This window comes from Dipodomys ordii, unplaced genomic scaffold, assembly GCF_000151885.1.
Source record: "Dipodomys ordii isolate 6190 unplaced genomic scaffold, Dord_2.0 Scaffold46, whole genome shotgun sequence".
NCBI classification, from domain to species: domain Eukaryota; kingdom Metazoa; phylum Chordata; class Mammalia; order Rodentia; family Heteromyidae; genus Dipodomys; species Dipodomys ordii.
Genome location: NW_012267262.1, coordinates 10,601,339 through 10,621,991, shown reverse-complemented (window position 1 = coordinate 10,621,991; position 20,653 = coordinate 10,601,339). Strand labels below are relative to the sequence as shown.

At 48.7% G+C, this 20,653-nt stretch overlaps 1 protein-coding gene across 3 annotated transcripts in view; it reads left to right on the top strand.

The window, feature by feature from the left end:
* The first annotated feature begins 637 nt into the window (after positions 1-637).
* The window catches only part of Wt1 (Wilms tumor 1), a 50,449-nt gene continuing 30,433 nt past the window's right edge, over positions 638-20,653 (top strand). The window contains exons 1-5 of one of the 3 annotated variants that reach the window (XM_013019572.1): positions 638-1,481; positions 7,387-7,509; positions 7,904-8,006; positions 18,364-18,441; positions 19,609-19,659. In XM_013019572.1, coding sequence (XP_012875026.1) covers positions 1,037-1,481; positions 7,387-7,509; positions 7,904-8,006; positions 18,364-18,441; positions 19,609-19,659 — 800 coding nt within the window. In that variant the 5' untranslated portion in view covers positions 638-1,036. The remainder of the gene's footprint in view (positions 1,482-7,386; positions 7,510-7,903; positions 8,007-18,363; positions 18,442-19,608; positions 19,660-20,653) is intronic. The other 2 variants (XM_013019571.1, XM_013019574.1) reach the window with 2 other exon arrangements.

Here is a 20,653-nt window from a genome sequence, read left to right as displayed (position 1 = left end):
ACTACCAGGCAGTCGGGGGGGGGGCGTTCCTCTTGTCATCACTGACGCCATCCCTCCTGGATACCCAAACTTCCAGGAACCGATTTCTCGCCAATAGCCAAAAGCTAAGCTTGTTGAACTGTAGGGCGCAGGGGGTACGGTGATCACACCAAGGGTAGCAGCGGCTTTTGAACCTCCAGAGTTCTCCTCGCCTGGCTGAAGTGCCCGCCCCCTTGGAGCCCACCCGCCCCTCCCTCCAGCCCGCCCTCTCTCAGTCTAACAACCCGGTCTGTTCTCCTACCGCGTCCCGGGACTGGGGGGGGGGACACCCCATTTACCTGCAGGGACTTGCTGGTGCCGCTGGGCGCCCACACTCCCGAAGGCCCAGAAGGGGAGGTGGGGAGGGGGGAGGGAGGGCTGCGCCATCCGGGCCAGTGGAGAGCGCGTGGCGGGCAGGAGAGGAGGGTGTCTTGGACGAGAGGGACGTTCCTCCAGGCCCGCCCCCCGCCCCCGCTGTGAGGGCGCCCCAGAAGAGTCTGCGCTGCCCCGCTAGACCGGAGCCGCTGTGTGAATGGAGCGGCCGAGCCTCCCGGCTCCTCCTCCTTCCCCACTGCCGGCCCCTCTTATTTGAGCTTTGAGAAGCTGGGGGCAGCCAGGCAGCTGGGGTAAGGAGTTCAAGGCAGCGCCCACACCCGGGGGCTCTCCGCGCCCAGATCGCCTTGCGCTGACCCCCTCCTTTCCAGTCCTCCCTCCCACTCTTTCACCCACCCACCCAGAGCCGGGACAGCAGCCCAGGAACCCCGGGTCCCGCCGCCTCCTCGCTGAAGCCCGGACTTCCTCCTCCTGCTGGGGCCGGCTCTTCCACGTGTGCCCCCCACCCCCCAAGCCGGCGTCCCGCACGCGCTCTACTTGGAACCCGGGTGCTTTCAGCATCCCGATCGGCGGAGGGGCCGAGGCCCGGGCAGCCTCCCCACCAACTTAGGCTCGGCCGAGTCCAGTGGCCAAGCGTCCGCCGGGTCGGAGGAGCCGCAGGCTGCCGGGGTCTGAGCCGCAGCTAATGGGCTCCGACGTGCGGGACCTGAACGCGCTGCTGCCCGCCGTACCCTCCCTGGGGGGCGGCGGTGGCTGCGCCCTGCCAGTAAGCGGCGCGGCTCAATGGGCTCCGGTGCTGGACTTCGCGCCCCCGGGCGCTTCGGCTTACGGTTCCTTGGGTGGTCCGGCCCCGCCGTCGGCCCCGCCGCCTCCGCCGCCCCCGCCGCCGCCCCACTCCTTCATCAAACAGGAGCCCAGCTGGGGCGGCGCGGAGCCGCACGAGGAGCAATGCTTGAGCGCCTTCACCGTGCACTTCTCCGGGCAGTTCACCGGCACCGCCGGAGCCTGCCGCTACGGGCCCTTCGGTCCTCCCCCGCCGAGCCAGGCGTCCTCGGGCCAGGCTAGGATGTTCCCCAATGCGCCCTACCTGCCCAGCTGCCTGGAGAGCCAGCCCGCCATTCGCAACCAGGGTGAGTAACGCCGGGGAGCGCCCCCTACGCGCGGGGCAGCTCGCCCCGGCCGGCCTCTCCCCTCGCCTAGCCTTTCTTTAATCCCAGCGCTTCTCCGTGGACTCCCCAAAAGCCATGGAAGAAGTGGGAGCGGTTGTGGGGGGGTTGGGTGGAAAATGTGCCCTCGGGCACGAGCTCCCCATCTCCTTCCCCCCCTCCCCCGCAGAGCAAAACGCGGGAAACCCTTGATGAGTTCGCACGAGCCGGGAGGCCATCAGGGGGCCCCTAGGAGCCCGGCAATTCTGAGATCGAGTCATCAGGGCAGTGAAGAAGGAGATTCGGTATTCGGTATCTGGCCGTGTTGTCACCGGGCATTGGGCTTTACCGATATCTAGGCCTCGGATTCCGATGGGAGCCAGGGCGAGGTGGATGGACTCCGCTTCCCTTCCCCCTCCCCAGGCTCCCTATCCTTCTTCTGCTAGGAGTATCCTAGTCCTTCCTGAGGTTTGAGGTCTCAGGCGCCCAGTAAGTATTGGGCTGCAAGCACTACACCGGAGTAAATGAATGGGCCACTATTTAGGTCTGTGTCTGGCATCTATCTCTTGGGTATGGTAAAACAGGAACCTCTCCAGGAGGCGCCAGGCACGCAGGCTACGGGGCTGGAAGAGAACCCGGTTTATCCGATTACAAATCATGTGGGACCTGGTCCCATCACAAGCAATGGGCTGAGGCCTTTTCTAGTAGTTGTCAGTGCGAGGTTCGGCTGGGAAGGTTTTTGTAGGAACTTGGGAGGGGGGGGGTCAGGACAAGAACAGGTTTGTTGGTCATCCTCAGTGATTGTGCGCAGGTGCCCCCCCCCACACCCAGACACGCGCAAATCTGTTGTTGTCTTATCTGGCATTGGCCTCAACCTCTCTTTCGGCAGAGCCAGTAGGGACCGCCTTGGGCCCAGCCACTGAGTGAGTGAGATCTCTTTATTCTCATTTGACTTATTTGATATCGAGAACCCAAACGAATTGGGTATATAATTAGATCTTTTAGGAAATGGTTTTGCGGATGTTTTTTTCCTGAAGTGTAAGAATTCGTGCTGGTTTAAGGAGGGTGGTGGTGGTTCTGAAGTGCGTGGGATGGGAGAAACAAAATGTGTGACCATCGCCAAGGTGCCGAAACTTTCACTTGGCCCTAAGGGTTCGGTTCTCACCCGCTCTCTCCCCGGCCTCCTAAATGGATGTCTTGAGGTCATTCCTCATGTAGCCCGATTGTGGAGCACCTGGGCCATCCGAAGCCCTAGTGAAACCGAAACTGCCCCCTTCATCCAGGGACTGCGGCCTGAGACCCACGGAGGAGTCTAGAGCAGATGCGAAGGCGTTCTGAGATTCTTTTGTGCTTGTTGCAACAGTGTAGTGTCCATCGCAGCCACTTTTTTTTTTTTTAAAACAGGCAACTGTTAACCTTTGGCGAATCTCCAGAGCCCTTTGCTCTTTTTTGTAAAAGGAGAGCTAAGGTGGGCAACCTGGAGGTTGGTTCCCGATAAAACTATAGCCATAGGTGTGAAAGTCTGACTTCCCCAAGGCTCAGGGCCAGGGGCTGCCCACTGAAACATCACCCACTGGGAAGCGGAGCCACACAGGTGTGCGTAAGACTGCTGGATGAGTGTTTGGAGAGGCTCCAGAGCTATCTGATCCAGTCCCCTGGGCTGCAAAATACTAGTGCACCATTCTCTTTTATTTAAGTTCATCTAAGTTCCTTTGGTACTTTTGAAGCCTGGATTCTTGTTTGGGTTAGGCGCCTATGTACAGCATTCTGCAGGAGTGCCTACACTTCCTTACCGCCCCCTTTTTCTCTTCCCCCCTCTTTCTTTCTCTCTCTGTCTATCTGTCTCTCTCTCTGTCTCATCTCTCTCTCTCTCTCTCTCTCTCTCTCTCTGTGTGTATGAGTGTGTGTGTGTGTAGTGCAGTGCAGTGTATAGACTTAAACCCCATGGACACTGCACTTCTGGGAAAACTCTTGAGTCTTCCCAAGTACACAGGCCAGGCTGCTTTAGAAAAAAAAAAAATCACTTGGGAACCAGCCAAAGCCCAGGATGGTCAGGTGAAGATATCATTTCACCAACCCTGCCCATGCAGAAAACCCTGTGGAAAGACGTTTCCAAACTAGGACCTTTTCCTAGAAACTTATTCCTATCCTCAGCTTACATTTTCCCTTCTAATCAAAACAAGGGGGTCACCCTTTGGACTCACTTGGCAGTTAGGAGCTGGGATTTGTGTGGTGTTTACAAGCCACTTTAGTCCCTATTTGTGTGTGTGTGTGTGTGTGTGTGTGTGATCCCCCTCTACCACACTTGCTGGACCTGGGATTTGCACTCAAGGCTTGGGCACTGTCCCCAGCTGCTTTTTATTCCTCCCTAAGGCTAGCACTCTACTTTACTACTTGAGCCACAGCTCCACTTCCCACTTTTTGATGGATAATTGGAGATAAGAGTCTCATGGACTTTTCTGCCCTGGCTGACTTTGAACTGTGATCCTCAGATTTCAGCCTCCTGAATAGCTAGGATTACAGGTGTGAGACACTGGCACTTGGTTTCTAGTCCCTACTCTTAAAAACATCTTTAAAAAGTAGACAAGCAGGTTTTTAAGGTGGAAGATTCTTCCACAGTTCTTTGATTTATGGGCTCCTGTAGCTCTCTCACCAGGAATCCAGGCCTGGTAGGTAGCTTCGGCTGGCAAAAGCTAAGGTGTCATTGTGATTATGGCCATCAGCACACCAAGCGCAAACTCCAAAGGAGAGGACTCTAGGCTGTTTGTCCTTCAGAATCCGGTCCATAGGCAAAGACCCTTTCTGGTCCCACTCACCCCTTCCAAAATTTCTTACAGGCGAAATAAATATAGTTGACAGACCAATCTTGTAAACATTAATTTAACTAACATTTAGCTTCTATTTTGTGCCAGGTACTGGGGACTGAATGTTAATTGAGACAGTTGGTAGTGGCAGGAACTTTTGAAAGAATCTCAAAGCCTGAGGCTGAAGGAACCTTCTTTCTGTACAAGGAAGAAAAAAGTCAGGCACTACCAGATGAGGTGTGCAAGAGATCTCTCAGGTTGTGACAGAGTTGGGATTTGAAACCACACTGTTTTCTGGGGCTCTGTAGCTGAAATGAATTTCCTCTACCCAATTTGGAGGCGCACTCCCTTGTCTGTGTTGATGGTTGGATGGTTTCTCAGAGTCCGGTAATGACTTCCCTCACCCTGGCTGGAATGCAAGGTTTAAGAAGGGGCCCAGAACAGACTAGGCTACTTTGCCACTCAGGTCTTGCTCCTCCATAGCCCGACTGGTAAACTGCAAGTCTAGGCCTTGGGCTTACTAGGCTATCCTAGGGTCATGTGGGGAGACAAGCTGAACCTGAGGGCCAAAGGCGCCCCGCTTTGGTCACATGGGAGAGGGTATTTCGTTGGGGGAGATTTCCTCCTATCATCCCCCCCCCCATTGCAGCTACAGTGATCATTTTCAGCCTTCTGGGCACAATCATCCATTCTACCACAATCTGGCCATTGTACCCCTCCACTCCTCCAGGGCCAGCTAGGCAAGGACCTGGGCTCCTTGGCAGCCACGGATGGGGGAGGGAGGCTCCGAGCCTCTTCTCTTCGAAGTCAAGGTTGCACTCCCCTCCCCGGCCCGGACTAACCGTGGGAAAGGCGCTACCTTGGCTGCCGGGCCCTCCAGCCCCAAGGCCTGTACAAGGAGCCTTTGAACACACAGCTCCTTCGAGCCAGCAGCGGTTCCTCCCCCGGCTCCCGCCTTCACCCTCCCGGCCAGGCCCAGCTCAGGGGCCAAGGGACAGCGTGCCTCTAATCAGCCCCAGGTCTGATAAGCCTCTAATTAAAAGAGCCCTCAGTCCAGAGAGCGTTTTCAGCACTGCCCTTCCTGGGAGACTCGAGGGAGAGTGGGTTCGAAGTCTGCTTGTTCAGAGGGTGGGCGCTAGGGAGCCTCGCGGGGCACCGGCATCCTTAGGCCGGAGTTCGGGGGGCCATCGCAGCAGGAGCCGGCGGCCCAGGAAGCGCAGCCCAGCACCCCGCATCCTTAAGCAGCGGCTGTCCCACGTTGCACGGGGGCGACCCCCCCCCCGAAGTCATTGCCTGCTCTTCCGCTCGAAAATGGAGAAGGGTTCGTTTAGAGAAAATTTCTTTTGTTTCTTGTATTGCCCCTCTTTATTCAGAAGATGCCCTTGCAGATAGTCAGCTCTTTCTCTGGGCACAGTTGGGCGCCTGGAGTCAAATTTCGTTGGGAGGCTCTTTGGTAGGGTCGAACTTCCACTTCCAAAAGGAAGTCGCAGCGCGCTCACTCGCACCAGAGAGCTCGTGGGACGGGGGTTCTCTTTGCCCACTTACCAGGCGAGAAATGGAGGCTTTCCAGGGTCACGCAAATTTAAAACAAAAAACAAAAAACTCATTTGCTTCCCAACACCCATCTGCGCGCGGCGCGTAAGCCCTGCGCTTGGCCTGTACCATTCAGGTGATTGTCTCTTTCCCTCCTTCTGGCTCAGAAACGCTACCACTATCTGGACTGTGTCTTTCTTGGCCCCGAGTGAACGATCGAATCTCGATTGTTGTCGGGGAGGGTGTCAACGACGCGCTTTGAAAGTGGACGTTCACTAAGCCTCTTGTTTTGGTACTGAGTTGTCGGGAACACTTGTTGCAGAACTTGGGTCACACTCCGACAAGAGTGGGGGAAGTCTTTTGCCTGACCGGGATCCCAAGAAATTTTGTGGGATTTGGAGACCGATCGGAAGGAAGGGAAAGGGCCGAGGGGGGCGCTCTGGGGGAGGAGGGGGAGTTCAGTTGGCTTTGGCCCTGCAGGGCGGGAGCCGATGTGTGTCCGCTTGCCATTTGGCCAGGACTTCGGTATTCATCCTTTGGACCTTGAGCATAGAAGAGGCCCCACCCCAAGATTCAGGGTGTCAGGGCTGATCTTAAGTGTGGATGCCCTGTTCCCAAGAGGAGCTAACAGCAGGGGTGAAGAGAGGGATGGAAGGATTGGGGATGGCACAAAGGAGTCATTGATTCCAAGGCATTTAATAACAATAATCATAACAGACTACGTTTTCCAATTGAGAAACAATCCTCCTTTTCTCGTGTTTTCGGGACAAGGAATAAACATGAAGCTTGTCTTCTCAGCAGGGAAACCGAGGCAGCACTAGGCACTGCCCTGGAAAGGAAAGGACACCTAGACATTTCCCTGGGCAGTTTCTGGCCTGTGGGACAAGGAAGCTGGCCACCATAGCAGTGGTCCGAGTCGGACTCCCCTGCGCCCACAGAAAAGGGTCCTTCTTTTCTCCTTCTCCAGCCCCCGCCCCAAACAGGGCCTCTGTTACGGTGTCAGGTTGTGCAGCCCCCAGACAGATAACATTACCCAGTAATTACTCTCCCCATTTAAAGTGCTGGCCATTTAACGGGCTCTGAGTAATTAATGAAAGTTGGTGCACGGGCTCCTGATTTACAGCTTAGAGTCAGCGTAGGGTCAAGCTGAGCAGATTCATTTTGCTTGCCCACTGCGGCCTCCACGCTAAAGCCTAGGTGTTTGTTTTTCTGAGAGGGAAGATACTTTCTCCATCAAGCTGGTGAGGTTTTCATACTTTGTGGGTGCGGGAAGCTACAGTCACTGTGGAAGACCGGGTGTACATAGATTGGGAAAAAAGCAGGACAGTCAGGATTTTAGTGGCCAAAGGCTGTCCCCCAGGATAAGCCCTGGGACTTAGGCTCTTCTGGACAGAAGTCTTGGTAGTTGAAGTGGTATATACAACCCTCCCTTGAAAGCCAGAATTTGGGGGGGGGGTCAGGCACTACTTCTTGCTGCTCTAATTCTGGTTTAGATCTCTGCCTCTGTTTCCCCAAGAGTCACACGGATGTGTTTCTCTCTGTCGCTCTCTCAGGATACAGCACGGTCACCTTTGACGGGACACCCAGCTATGGTCACACCGCTTCACACCACGCTGCGCAGTTCCCCAACCATTCCTTCAAGCACGAGGACCCCATGGGCCAGCAAGGCTCGCTGGGTAAGCAGGTGGGGTGGACGCAGGTCTTTCCCACCTTTTGCACACCTCCCTCCTGGAATTTCCAACCCAGGGCAAATTGGAGAAGGAAGAAGACATCCATCCAAAGGCACCTGGGAAATAAAGAGCCCACGCAATTTAAAAGAAAAAGATCCAGTCTTTTTCCATTCCCAATCCCAAAATGCCATTCCACATCTGCCAGTGTCCCGAGGATCTTTTCCAAGCCCCAGGGGGAATGAGTGCTAGGGGAAAGGAATCGGAGATAGTTGTGAGGTGGGTGGCTTCCGCTGGGCACCCTAGTGCCCCCCCAAACTCAGTCTACTCTGTCCCCCACCTTGCACAATGCCCCTCAACCTTGGGATCGCCCTCACTCCGTGGTCCTCGGCTCTTTTCTCAGGCGAGCAACAGTACTCGGTGCCGCCCCCGGTCTACGGCTGTCACACGCCCACCGACAGCTGCACGGGCAGCCAGGCTCTGCTGCTGAGGACGCCCTACAGCAGGTAAGATGCGCGCGGGGGAGAGGGTGCGGGTAACCACCACGCGGGAGAGGGGCCTGGAACCGGCAGACACCCCTCCCTGCCTCTCCCTCCCCGCGGCAGCCCTGACTGCAAGATTCACAGGGGTCTTCGGGAGACAAAGGATGCCTTAATTTCACCCAGCCACTTGAAGCAAATTAAAGTAGATCTCCCCTGCAGATTAGTCTTGTTTTGATTCTAGTTGAGAGCAGTTTCTGTACGGGGCTGAGGACGAGGGCACTGTGCGTGGAGGAGTTACTTTTATAAGAGACTTTATGGGGAGGCCTTTAATTTCCTCCCGACGAGAGATTAAACACAAGAGTCCATTCCCACTGGATTCTCCTCAAGCTCCTTCGTCCCCAGTGGGTCTCACTGGACACTACTACTACTATTGGCCGGGGCCGGCCAAGGCCAGCTGCTCCTCAACTCCGTAGACTTCAGCCTTCGGTAGTGTTTCGTGGGCTGTCCATTGAGGCAAGGTTGCCGGGATCATGGTGGGATCTTCGTGGGGTCCCGCGTGGGGACGCGCCGGCCCACCCACGCCTTTCTAGTTCCAGAGAGGGGAAGCCCCCAACCTGTTCCCCATTTGGGTAGCCTCTCCCCGCCCCGCGCCCCTGCCCGGGCTCTTCTCTCGCTCTATTTTCTATCGTCCCTCTCCCCCTCCCCGCCCCCCCGATTTATTCTTCAACTTTGGGTGAACTTGGCCGGCATCCCGCGTCTCCGATAGGGTTGCTAAGTAACTGCGGCGCACACCCGGCCTGCGCCGCACGAGAAGGTGGGGCGGGGGTGGGGTGGGGTGGGAAGGGGCGGCCGGCGCTCGGTGCAGCCGCGGATTGGGCGCACATTAGCTCATAGCTTCCCCCCCCCCTCCCGCGGGTGCTAAGGGGCTCCTGACACCAACTGCCCCCAACCCATCCCCACCCTCCCGCCCCGCTGCGCGAGGACCCGGGGCTGACGTCAAGGGAAGGAGGCAGTGAGGTCATGAAGGAAGGAAGAGCGCCTGGCTTGCGAGGCGGGGTGGGGGCCTGGCTGCGCCGGGGGACCTCCAGGTGGAGGAGGGGCGCGTCCCAGCTCTGGGTTTCTGCCCTGCAGTTCATCCCCCGTGGTCCCGGCTGGTTTTGGAGGCTCCCCCCCTCCTCCCCACACACACAGGTTCTGAGTACTGACTGGGTCACACCTTCGCCTCAGGGGGGGGGTGTGTGGATTTTTGAAACCTTCCTTTTGATCTAGAAATCCATCTGGCAACTCACCTCGCATTTGGGATTCCATGCATTGCCCCCACTCGCCTGATTTGTGTAGAAGGAAGAAAACTCTCCAGCTGTGCGGATAAAGGATCCCACCACACATCCTTTTTATCCTTCTTTAGCTGGACACTGGAAACCAATTCTATTATTATTGCGGCCCTGCAGACCCCGTGCCCTGCCCTCCCCAACCAAGCCCTCCACGTCAGGGCTTCCCCTCTGGGGGTCCAGGCACCATAATGGGTTCGGGGTTCACATCCCTTCTGGGCTGTAAACCTCCTCCCTTATCAGAACCGCCGCAGCTGGGCTACTGACATCCTTCTGGAGCAGCTGCTCCCGCCGCTGCCTATTGTCAGGGTGTCACTGCGGTTATTCTGGTAGCTGTAAGGGGTGGGGGGCAGCTGGGCCCGTTCCCCACAGGAAGACCTTGGCCTACCTCTGTGTCTCCGCTTCTTATAGACCGAGCCTGGTTTTCATCCCAGGCTAGAGGAAGACCTTGGTGTGGGAGCGAGCGGGCATTGTTGAGAGGGGTGGATCCCTCCTTTGGGGAGACTGGGAGGTATTGCTGTCTCTGGCAATAGTGATGCTGCTGCATCCTTTCCTGTCCTTTCTGCCAAGCCTAGACTAGCTCAAGGACACCACTAAGAAAAGACCCATCAAAGGAGATGAGCAGCCCAGAAAGAGGAGGCTGGGATAAAATGATGACAACTATTGGTTTTATTCAAGTTCTCCAAAGAGAATCCCTTTGATGGCTTTTGACTTAAGGTGTTTGTGACTTTTCAGATTGTTAACTTTGTGGTGCTGAGGATTGAAGCTAGTGCCTCATGAATTAATCTTACACAATCGACTATACTATTCAATAGTATATATATATATACACACACATACATACATATAACTTTCACATTTTCTAATCATTTCTCATTGACCATTGTAGGAAGCGATTAAAAAAATCAGATTCATCTTTCAGAAATAGTTGTTTATCTTTTTCTTCTGGGCATTTTTTTCCTTCTGGGTAATTCTGGAGCTTTCTTTGGTCTGTACGTGTGTCTCATAAAAATACAATTTTCTCCTGTTATACAATTTTCCTAAATAGAAACATCTCAAAAATATTGTGACTCTCTCCTCATAGGAAACCTGTTTGATCCTTTGAAGTGTGCACTCTGAGCCTTTGAAGCTCAAGGTCTCATCTCTTCTGGAGTGTGATGAATGACCAGGAATAAGGATATCTTAACACTGAATTTGTGAACCATTGTCACTGTGAGCAGTGGGGGTGATTTCCTTCTTTCCAATTCCCCAAAAAATGTTTGAAGGGCAGTTAAATCCTTCTGTGATTGTAATGTTTGAAAACCATAGAAAATATTAGAAAAAATTGCTCAATAGTTTAATTTTTTAGATATTCTATTAATCTATTGCTTTTTTATGTGTAACCTTGGGACCACCTAGGAATGGCTTTCCTTATATTTAGTATACCTTGTTGCAAAAAGCCGAGAGACTCAGCTTTTTCATCAACAAAGCTTTTGGTTGGAGATGAAGAAGTCTGGGGACCTAGCTTCCCTTTCCAATCTGAAAGGAATATCTGGGACACAAAATAAGCAGTATTCAATGGGGGATTGCTTTGAGGAGAGCCTCAAAATTCCAGCTCTTTCTTTGTCCCTGCAGAATCCCCTCCTCTGAGGTGATAGATTTGGGGAGTTCACAGTTACACACACTCCATCCTCCATACCACCCTACCCCGTACCTGTGCAAAAATACTGAGAGTGGGTGGAGTATTAACTAAATGTCACTAAGCCATCTGAAGCCAGATGCTAATTCTTACTGAACTGAGAGATTGAACTGGTTGAACACATAGTCCCTCGAAGAATAACCACCAACTATGTGCTACTGTGCACTAGGCAAAGTGCTTCCTTCAATTTGCTCACTTCTGGCCACTTTTTGGGGCAAGCACTATAATCTTCATTTTACTGAGGTGTAAATAAATTCAGAGAATTGGTGTAACTTTCTCAAGGTCATGCAGCAAGTGAGCCTTGAAACCAGGATCTGATGTCCAATCTCTCTGATTTCAAAGCCCAAGACTGCTCTAAATCAGAGCGATTCTGGAGTCAGCATTCTTCACGTGGATCATTCCCCTCTGCAGTCCATGGTAGCAACTTTGGGTGATAAATAACAAGGGTAAATGTGCATACTTACTATGTGCCACTGGTAAGCACAAGTATGAACTTCTTTAGTCTACATGGTATTTGGAGGTGGTCAATGGCTCATCACCTGTATTTTACAGAGGAACAAACAGGCGCTGCAAGGTGAATTTCTCCAGAGTGGTATGGAAATGGACAGAATTGCTGTTTAAACTCAGACAACAAGTCTCCCAAATCGCATCTATTATCCTCTGCACCTGCTTCTATTCATATGACCAAGTGTCCTCTTTATGTAGCTGACATCTGGCTTGGTCTTGAGGATGGACTTTATTTCCCACCATTGTGAAAGCCCCATTTAGTCTACCTACAGGTCTCCCTAGAAAGCTTTTAGTAGTTTGGGGGTTGTATTTTTTCTGATGAGTACGAGTAGGAACAGATTTGAGCCTTTTCCTGAAATCCTAACTTACCAAGTAGCTTTTACAAGCCTCAGACTTCTCTAGCTTGTCTCTACCTCTGGAGTAAGATGAACTGGAGTTCATCTTTTAGGTACTGGAGTACCTAAAAGAATTTCAGGCAGAGACCTATCTCCCTGTCTATCCTATCCCAGGAAGAGCAACCCTGATGGGGGACCAGAAGCAAGCTCTGGGGAAAGGTGGAGCCCATGATCTCATGAAGAAGGGGAGACAACCTCATTAAAGCAATATCTAATTTCTACCTAGAAAAGGCAGCTAGCAAGGCTAGCTCCCTCTTCCCTTAGTCACCCTCTGCTTCTCTTGTTTTTTGACCCTCCTTGAATTCCCAGTCCCTGACTGTGCCCACTTCCCGGATCCATCCTCATAGCTACTTTGACAAATTCTGAGCACTGTGTTTGAAACATGTTTCCATTTGTACTAAACTGTTTTTTTTAAAGACATTCCAGTCTTTCCTTTTTTCTCTTTTGCTCTTATCATTGCATCTTTCTCTTAAACTATTATCTTCAAGTACAAAGGAGTTTCCATTCAACTTATCAATTTATGAGTATACTGCATCATAATCAATATGCATATTTTTTTATTTTTAACTTCACAGTGCTATCAGCTCAAATAATAGTATTTCCTTGAATCCTACTTTTGCCCATTAGCAGCTAACACTGCTTCAACTGTGGAAGCAATCATTGCTGGGTTGAGTATTTTTAACTGAATGTTGTTGATGCCTAAATAGTGATGTTGTTGATGGAATCAGTGAGTCATTGAGATATCTTTTTAGAAGCCATACACTTTCTGTGGAATCTTAGGATCTACAGAGCTACAACTTCCACTTGGGCTTCAACATAAAAAGAAATTCGATAAGCTGGGTGATGGTAGCTCACGCCTGTTATCCTAGCTACCCAGGAGGCTGAGATCTGAGGATAACAGTTCAAAGCCAGCTTGGGCAGGAAAGGCTGTGACATTCTTACTTCCAATTAGCCACCTAAAAACCTGAAGTGGTTTTTAGGTGATCTGCTCAAGAGTAGCAGAGCACTAGCCTTGAGCCAAAATGCTCAGAGATAGGACCCAGGCCCTGAATTCAAGCCCCATGACTGACCCCCCCCTCCAAAAAAAAAAGAAAAAAAAGAAATCAAGTGACAATTCATGGACCAAGGAGACAAACTCATCATTTACAATGCCTAATTTTACTTGTGTATCTTACACGGCATTTCACCAGTAGGCAGAAGGAGGCAGGAGGGAAGTGGTTTCCAGGGTGGTGGGGAATGTTATCAAAGATTGAGGCTTGAATTGATCCTGTCTCCAGGGAAGGGGACATATTTAGTTCCAAGTATTCCTGTAACTTTTGTGCTGACCCAGTGTTTATTAATAGAAATTGAATCCCCAGTGGGTTTTTCTTTGATTAGCTGGTGAGCTTGCAAGAGATTACAATACCAAAAGAGTGTCTATGGAATAATTATTTACCATGGCCTGCTGGGTAGAAAGTTCAGGGCAGGCAGCCTCCAAGGCGCCGTGGAGGGAAGAGCGCAGGAAGAGGGCTGTGTGGATATCTACTTGCAGCCTTCTCTGTGAGCCTCTTGCTTGGCAGGTCTAGACAAAGCTTCTGAAATCTCTCCCTTGGTACAAGGCAGGGTCAGGATAGCAGAAGCTGGAAAGATCATGAGTTCTGATCACAGCTGCTAGGTGTCTTTGTCCCCCCCCCCCCCCCCGCTTTCTTGGCATTTAAAACATTTTCAAAACTATTTCTATCAAGTTGCCATTTAGGCTAGTAAACATGTGGTAGAAAAAAAGTCTGAAGCTCTACTGGGTTAGATGGTTCTGATCCAGTGGTGACATGAATCTTTTCCCCTTGTTCTGTTGAACACAGTCAGCACACTTAAAGATAAAAACATTCTCGAGTCACTCATGCATTTGAATTGTGGATGAGTTCTGGTCTAGATAATAGCTTAGCTGTTTTTCTTTTCTTCCTTTCTTTTCCTACAGAGGTCGAGAACTCAGTATTACTGCAGTCCAGGCCAAAACAAACGCTATATGATCTACTACTGATTTCCTTTTAAGTTCCTCTTTTTGCTAGGACGGACTTCCTTTTATTTTACTCCAACTTGCATTAATCCCAGTTATAGAAGTTTTTTTTCCCCTCTGTCTCTTGCTTCTAACTTCAAACATTTCTCACATAGGAAACAAGTGACTTTCAAAAAAAAAGATCTACTTATAAAAATAAAGGACATCGTGACTTTTGGAATATATTTTGGCAGCATGCAATTTCAGAGTTCATTTCCGACCAGGCGGAGCTAGACAGTTGGAGCTGAAATGCCTACGTGACTGCTATGGTTATTGTGAATGAGATCACCTGCTTGTCCAGTTTCCTTTGGGAATGAAGTAGTCGACACCTAGAGAAGCCATTTAATAATGAGATGCTTCATTTGCCAGAAGCCATATGTTCCCTGAAAGGTGGCTGCCCTTTCTTTGGATTTCCATGGTAAGAGCTGGGTGTTGACCGATTGCCCAAAGAGATCAGAGCCTGAACATACTTAGACCCAGTATTTTTAGCTTAAGTTCACATTCTGTCCTTTCTCCAGCCGTCGTTACTGTCATTGACTTGCAGAGGAGAAAGGTTGTGCCAGTCTCGCTGATTCTCCGAGCCACCTCGAAGATCCAGCCAGCGGTGAAAATTGTGCTCTGATCTGATCTCTGGCCTCAGGAAACCTTTTAGTAGCTTGGGAATTTTCTAGAAGTCCTTTTCTCCCATCTGTCTTCATCAGCTTCTTTCCTCTTCCAGGGTTTGTAGGCTGGGCTACCAGGACAAGTTGAATCACAAAGTGGGACTTTTTACTGGGATCTTAGTTAATTGAAGAAGAAGTACTGTGATTAGTGTGAGGGGTAGGTTACAGTGGGCATCCTGCCCGATCGCAGTGTCTGTGATTCTGACGGTCCCATGGGCATGTTCTCTTCTTTTTCTTCCTTCTCCTCCTCTCCTCGTTCCTCCTCCTCCACCTCCTTTTGTGTCGTTGTCGTCGTCATCATCATCATCATCATCATTTTATTACAATAGTGAGAAGACTAGGTTCAGAGGTCAGATAATAAATCCCAAAGGGGCAGAGCTAGGAGGGGTGGTAATCAGTTATGCCAACATTAGTTGGCAGTTTTCATCTGACAAATGGAGGTCATACTTATTATTATTACTATTACTATTATTATTTTTGTCAATTGCGGGGCTTGAACTCAGGGCCTGGGCACTGTCCTTGAGCTCTTTTTGCTCAAGGCTAATGATCTACCACTTTGAGCCATAGCACTACTTCCAGTTTTCTGGTGGTTAATTGGAGATAAGTCTCATGGACTTTCTTGTCCAAGCTGTCTTTGAACCACAATCCTCAGATCTCAGCCTCTTGAGCAGTTAGGATTACATGCATGAGCCACCACTACCTGGCAGAGATTATACTTATACTGACCTCACAAAGTTGTTGTGAGCTGTATTGAGAATGTATGAAACTGTAGGACACAATTTGATAGGTTAGAAAAAGAAATCAGTCAATTTTCAGTTATTGTATAATTTTTTTAAAGAGCCCTTACCTTCTTCGAGTTTCACATCATCCCTGTAAAATGAGATTAAGACAAATATTCTTATTCTACATTTGAGAAAACTTACCTGTGATATGCCCAGTGTCATAAAACTGACCATTGCTTAACAAAACGTAATATAAGCTGTATGTGTAAGTTGCAACTTGCTAGTTAACCACATAAAATTTGTTTTTAAAAAGTGAAACTAATTTTAAAATATTTTACACAACCCACTACAGCAAAAATCTTATTTCAGTGTGTGGCACCAGCTGAGTTTCTGGTGCTCAGTGGCCACACATAGCCAGTGACTTCTGTCCGGGGCATTGTGGAACAGAGGATTTACTATGTACATGGCACTGACCCTATATTTGAGTAGGTTTGCCTTCTGGGAGCCAAAGGATTGCCCTTAAAAAATGCTTTGTCTTTGGATTCATTCTAGATAGAGCTTCTGTGGAACCCATGGAACTATGCTTTGAGTCCTTTGAGAAAAATCCTAAATAATAAAGTTAGGTATTTATGCAATCACTCTGTCCTTCATCTTTATTTCCCAAACCTCTTGAAAGCGATCAGATTCTTAGTCATATGCAAGAGTTAAATAACTGCAGAAAGGTCTTACATCCCAAATAGGGTCCAGGAAAATTGTCAACAGAGGCTGAGTGATTTTAGTGAGTGGACAATCTTTTAAAAAAAATTAGTGACAAAAAATATAGAGCTACCTGGGGAATACAATGTCTGTTAGCCTGTTAGCTGAGATTAATGGCAAGATTAATAAATGGGTTGCTTGATGAAAAGGCACAGGAGAACAAAAACCAGTGGAGAGATTGTGGAGGAGGACACATATTAATGGACTGTCAGCCCAAAGAAAGTTCAAGAAACTCTCCTGTGGTAAATGCAGCAGGCTGGCACTTCTAATAAAAGTTGGGGTTTTTCAGGAATTAATTACATCAGCCTTACAGCAAGAATTTGTGGAATTGCAAAATGTAGTGGCACAGGCCAGCACGGGCCGCTGCTGCAAATCAGGAAGCTGCAGGGAAAGAGAGTCATTTTTTTTCATTGATATGTAGGATATTGTAGTAGCATAATAGCCAGTCAGACACAGGATGAATGATGGGGTCCAGATATTCACTGACTAATGAAACTACACATACTTTGAGTTTGAAGTCACTTCACTTTTCATATGCAAAATTCACTCCTGGATCCGATTTCCTTCTTATCCTGTATACCCGACACAGGAGTTCTAAATAATTTTCAGAGTGATTATATGTGAGTCAGATAAACTCTACCATGATTTATCAAGGTATGTCAAGAGATTACACGGTATTCATTTCTTCCCAGTTGCTGTAATTTCTCTCAAGCCCTCTCCCCGCCCCGCCATGTTCCCAGTTTAGTTGGCTGAAGAACACTCTTTCTGAATTAAAAATTCCTCTTGCTTCTGTCAATAAAGCAACAGAAAGGAATGCCATGACGAGATAGAGACTGTCTAGGATTTGTGATCTGGTATCACACCCTAGATACTGTTTCTTATCTCCTTTCTCGTCTGCCATGAAGGTAGAGTGAAAATCTTCTCTATGATGTGTTTAAAACCAAAGGTTCCCAGAAAAACCATTAATCTCTGGGGTTTCAGATTTCATAATTAACCATTTAAGATCAGGTCTAAATTTATTCCTACTTGAGCTTGGTAGTGTTGGAGATGTTTAGCAATTGATTTGTGTGCTCGTTTGCTAGGAGTAAGATAAATAAAGGGACAATGAGAGCTTTTGGTGTTTTATTTTCTCCTTTGGGGTCTTAGTGTAAATAACTAATTGTGCCTATATCTATCTTTCTATCTGTCTGTCTGTCTGTCTATCTATTTAATTTATTGGCAGTAATGGGGCTTGAACTCAGGGCCTAGGCATTCTCCCTTAGCTATCCACTGAAAACTGGTGCTCTACCATTTGAGCCACACCTTCCAGCTTTTTGCTGGTTCATTGTCTTCAAACCAGGACCCTCAAATCTCAGCCTTCTGAGTAGGTAGGATTACAGGCAGTGAGCCACCAATGTCTGGCCAGATGGGGGAGGCGGGGGAGAGGTCCATACTGTATTTGACTTGTACAAGGATTGTAAATCCTGTAGAGAGCAATTCTTTCAGCTGTGCAAGGATTTTATCGCCATCTTCTGCTTGTCACATCCTTTTGAATCAGCCCATCCATCACCCATCACTCTGTGACTTTTAGACCCTCATAATCCACAAGATACTTATCCTTTTGATTAAAACAACTTAATGGCCTTTTCATGAATAATTAATCTGCTGTCTTTTTCCTCTCAGTTTCAGGCTTTTAACTTTAATGGTGAGTTATCCAGCCTGTGTTGCCTTTCAAAGTCTCACTTCCTTACCCTCTTTTCAAGGTTTACCTCTTCAGAAACTCCATTGTTTAGTGTTCTAAGGTGTTTTCATTTACTTCTTTCTTTTCTTTTCCCTCCCCCTTTCCTTCTTTTCCTCCTTTCTCTTACTCTTAAATCTTCTGCTGTGTGGGAAATGAATAACTGTGTAGAGGTCTATGGAGTGAAATGAAAATCATTTCACACAAGTATACTCTATTATTCTGCAAAATGTTGTGGCTTAAAAACCCAAGCTAAAACTCCATTGCTTTGTCTTTGGTGCCAGTCCTAAGGCTTGGACTCAGGGTCCGAGTTCTGTCCCTTAGCTTTTTCACTCTATAAGCTAGCACTCTTCCTCTTGAGCCACAGCTCCACTTCTGGCCATTTGGTGGTTTATTGGAGATAAGAGGCTTAGAGACTTTACAGCCCAGGCTAGCTTGGAACATCAATCCTCAGCTCTCAGCCTTCTGAGTAGCTTGGATTCCAGGCATGAGTCACCAGCACCCAGCAAGAAACAATTGCATGTGCGTGCGTGTGTTTGTGTACATGTATTTGTGTATTTCTAATTCTGGATGTTTTCCAACAGTGACAACTTGTACCAAATGACTTCCCAGCTGGAATGCATGACCTGGAATCAGATGAACCTTGGAGCCACCTTAAAGGGGTAAGCGCTTTACTCCATTGCCCTTCAACAGTATGTATACCTGTTCAAACAGTTTCCAGGTGCTTTCTCACTTGTGGAAGGAGCACAGTACAGAAAAAATAGGCCTACCTCTCTTTGGAGCATTATGATGCTCTTTTGTCTACTTCATGGATTATGTTCAGCATCAAATTTTCAAAAATGTAAAAGGGATTTGTTTTTGGTCTGGAGCAGGGGAATTGGGATACCGAGCCTTGTCTTGCTGAATGTTTTGGAATTCTTCACAGATGTTGTGTCCATGTAACCTCATTTAACGTTTATGTTTTGCTAGTGCTATCGCAGATGTTAACCATTACATTATCTTTTCAAGAAATGCTTTGCATGTACAAGATCCAGGATCCAAATTTGTATCTGTGTGAGGATGATTTGAACAATCCAAAGCTAGACATGCTCACTCTTGTTGCAAGCGACAGTTTTTGCTCATGCATGATGTATGATCATTGTAGGGAGAAGACAGTTGCTGAACCCGAGTAGAGGCTTTGTATTTTTAAAATGAAGGAAGGATGAAAGGAAGGAAGGAAGGAAGGAAGGAATGAAGAAGGAAGGAGGGGAGAGAAGGAGGGAAGAAAGGAGGACAGAAGGAAGAGAGGAAGAAGGGAAGGAAAGAGATGGAAGGAAGGAAAGAATGAAGGGAGGAATGAAGGAAGCAAGAAGGGGAGAGAAGGAGGGAAGGAAGGAAGGAAGAAGGAAGGAAGGAAGAGCAGGCTTTCAATGGTGAGAGAACTCGCCTTTAATTTTTCACAAGTAAAAGGAGATGGCAGTTGGATATCATACCCATGGAGTGCCAACAATGCACAGGTGTTTCACTTTATCTTTGTATTAGACTAATGGCATCACTAAGCTAAACGAAACCCAGAGTTAAGTCCTTTTGCAAGGCCAAAAATCCTTTTGCACAGTACATCTGGTATTCCAAGCTCAAATCAGATTCCAGTGCGCAAGCTCTGTCCAGTCTCTGTGAAGCCTTCCACCCACCACTGGTCCCAGTGGGACTGGGGACTTTGTTCAACACTCTTGTCCGCTAGCTTTATGTCTTTGTGTATTTCGTGGCTTCTCATTAGATTCTAGGACCTGGGGGGCTTGTCAGAGCCATGCATGCTCCATTCCCCACCCCCACCTCTTCTTCTCTTCTAGAGTTGCTGCTGGGAGCTCCAGCTCAGTGAAATGGACAGAAGGGCAGAGCAAGTGAGTGGACATGGCCTTGTTAATTAACATCTGAGCATGCAGGAGTTAGGGCTGATGTGGGTAATCAGGGTAGCATTTGGGGGATGGGGCAAATCTATCCCCTCCTCCCCCTGCCTCTTGTTTATTGTGCACATACTGTGGGTCAAGTGGAATTGGTGATGTTTCTCATCCACACATCCCTGGGGAAATTTCTTTTGAAAAAAATGGTGCAGCAGGAACACTGCTCAATTCCTTGTGAATGGTTCAAAAACACCAAAGTTGTGGCATTAAACATATTCTGTTTAGATCAGTCAAGACTTTTTAAATTTTCCCAGGATAGCTTACCTAAATTTGTAGCCAGACTTTCCAAAGACTTCTCATCCCCTCTCCCCCATTTCGAAACATATCCTGGGGAAGTTCTGTAGCTCTTTCTTTTGATTTTATTTTCTCTGCTTAAAGACCAGAATCAGCCCCCATCTTTCTTCCTTTCTTGGCTCAGTCTTTGGATCATTCCTCACTGATCAACAGAGTGGCTTTTCATCCTCCTAGACTTGACTGGTAGATCCCTTCCCCACTGCCCCCCCTCCACCTCCCCCAAGTTTTCTGCTGTTTTATCCAGATCTCTACTTCCTCCCTCTGGATCCAAAAAAAAAAAAGCCCTCAGTGCTTGGAATTGTTTTTCACGTGCCATTTCCATCCAAGGGCCTGCTGACAGTTTTAGCATTCTCTCTTTCTACGTGCTCTCAACTTCCTTTCCATTTCTTGGCTTTTGGGTCCCGCCCTTTCCTTCTAGATCCTCTGGCCTCTGCTTAACATTAGTAACTCTCAGATGAAATGCCAGCAACAGACGGGAACACGATTATGAAGGGAATAGTGTGTTTCAATTAAAAATGTTTCTTTTATGTTAGAATACAGGATTGGATGGTTTGTATTAACTATAAAAATTACAAGTAAGGAATCTTGAAATGCATTCTCATGTGGGTGTTCCATAGATAGTTTTTATATCTTTATTTAT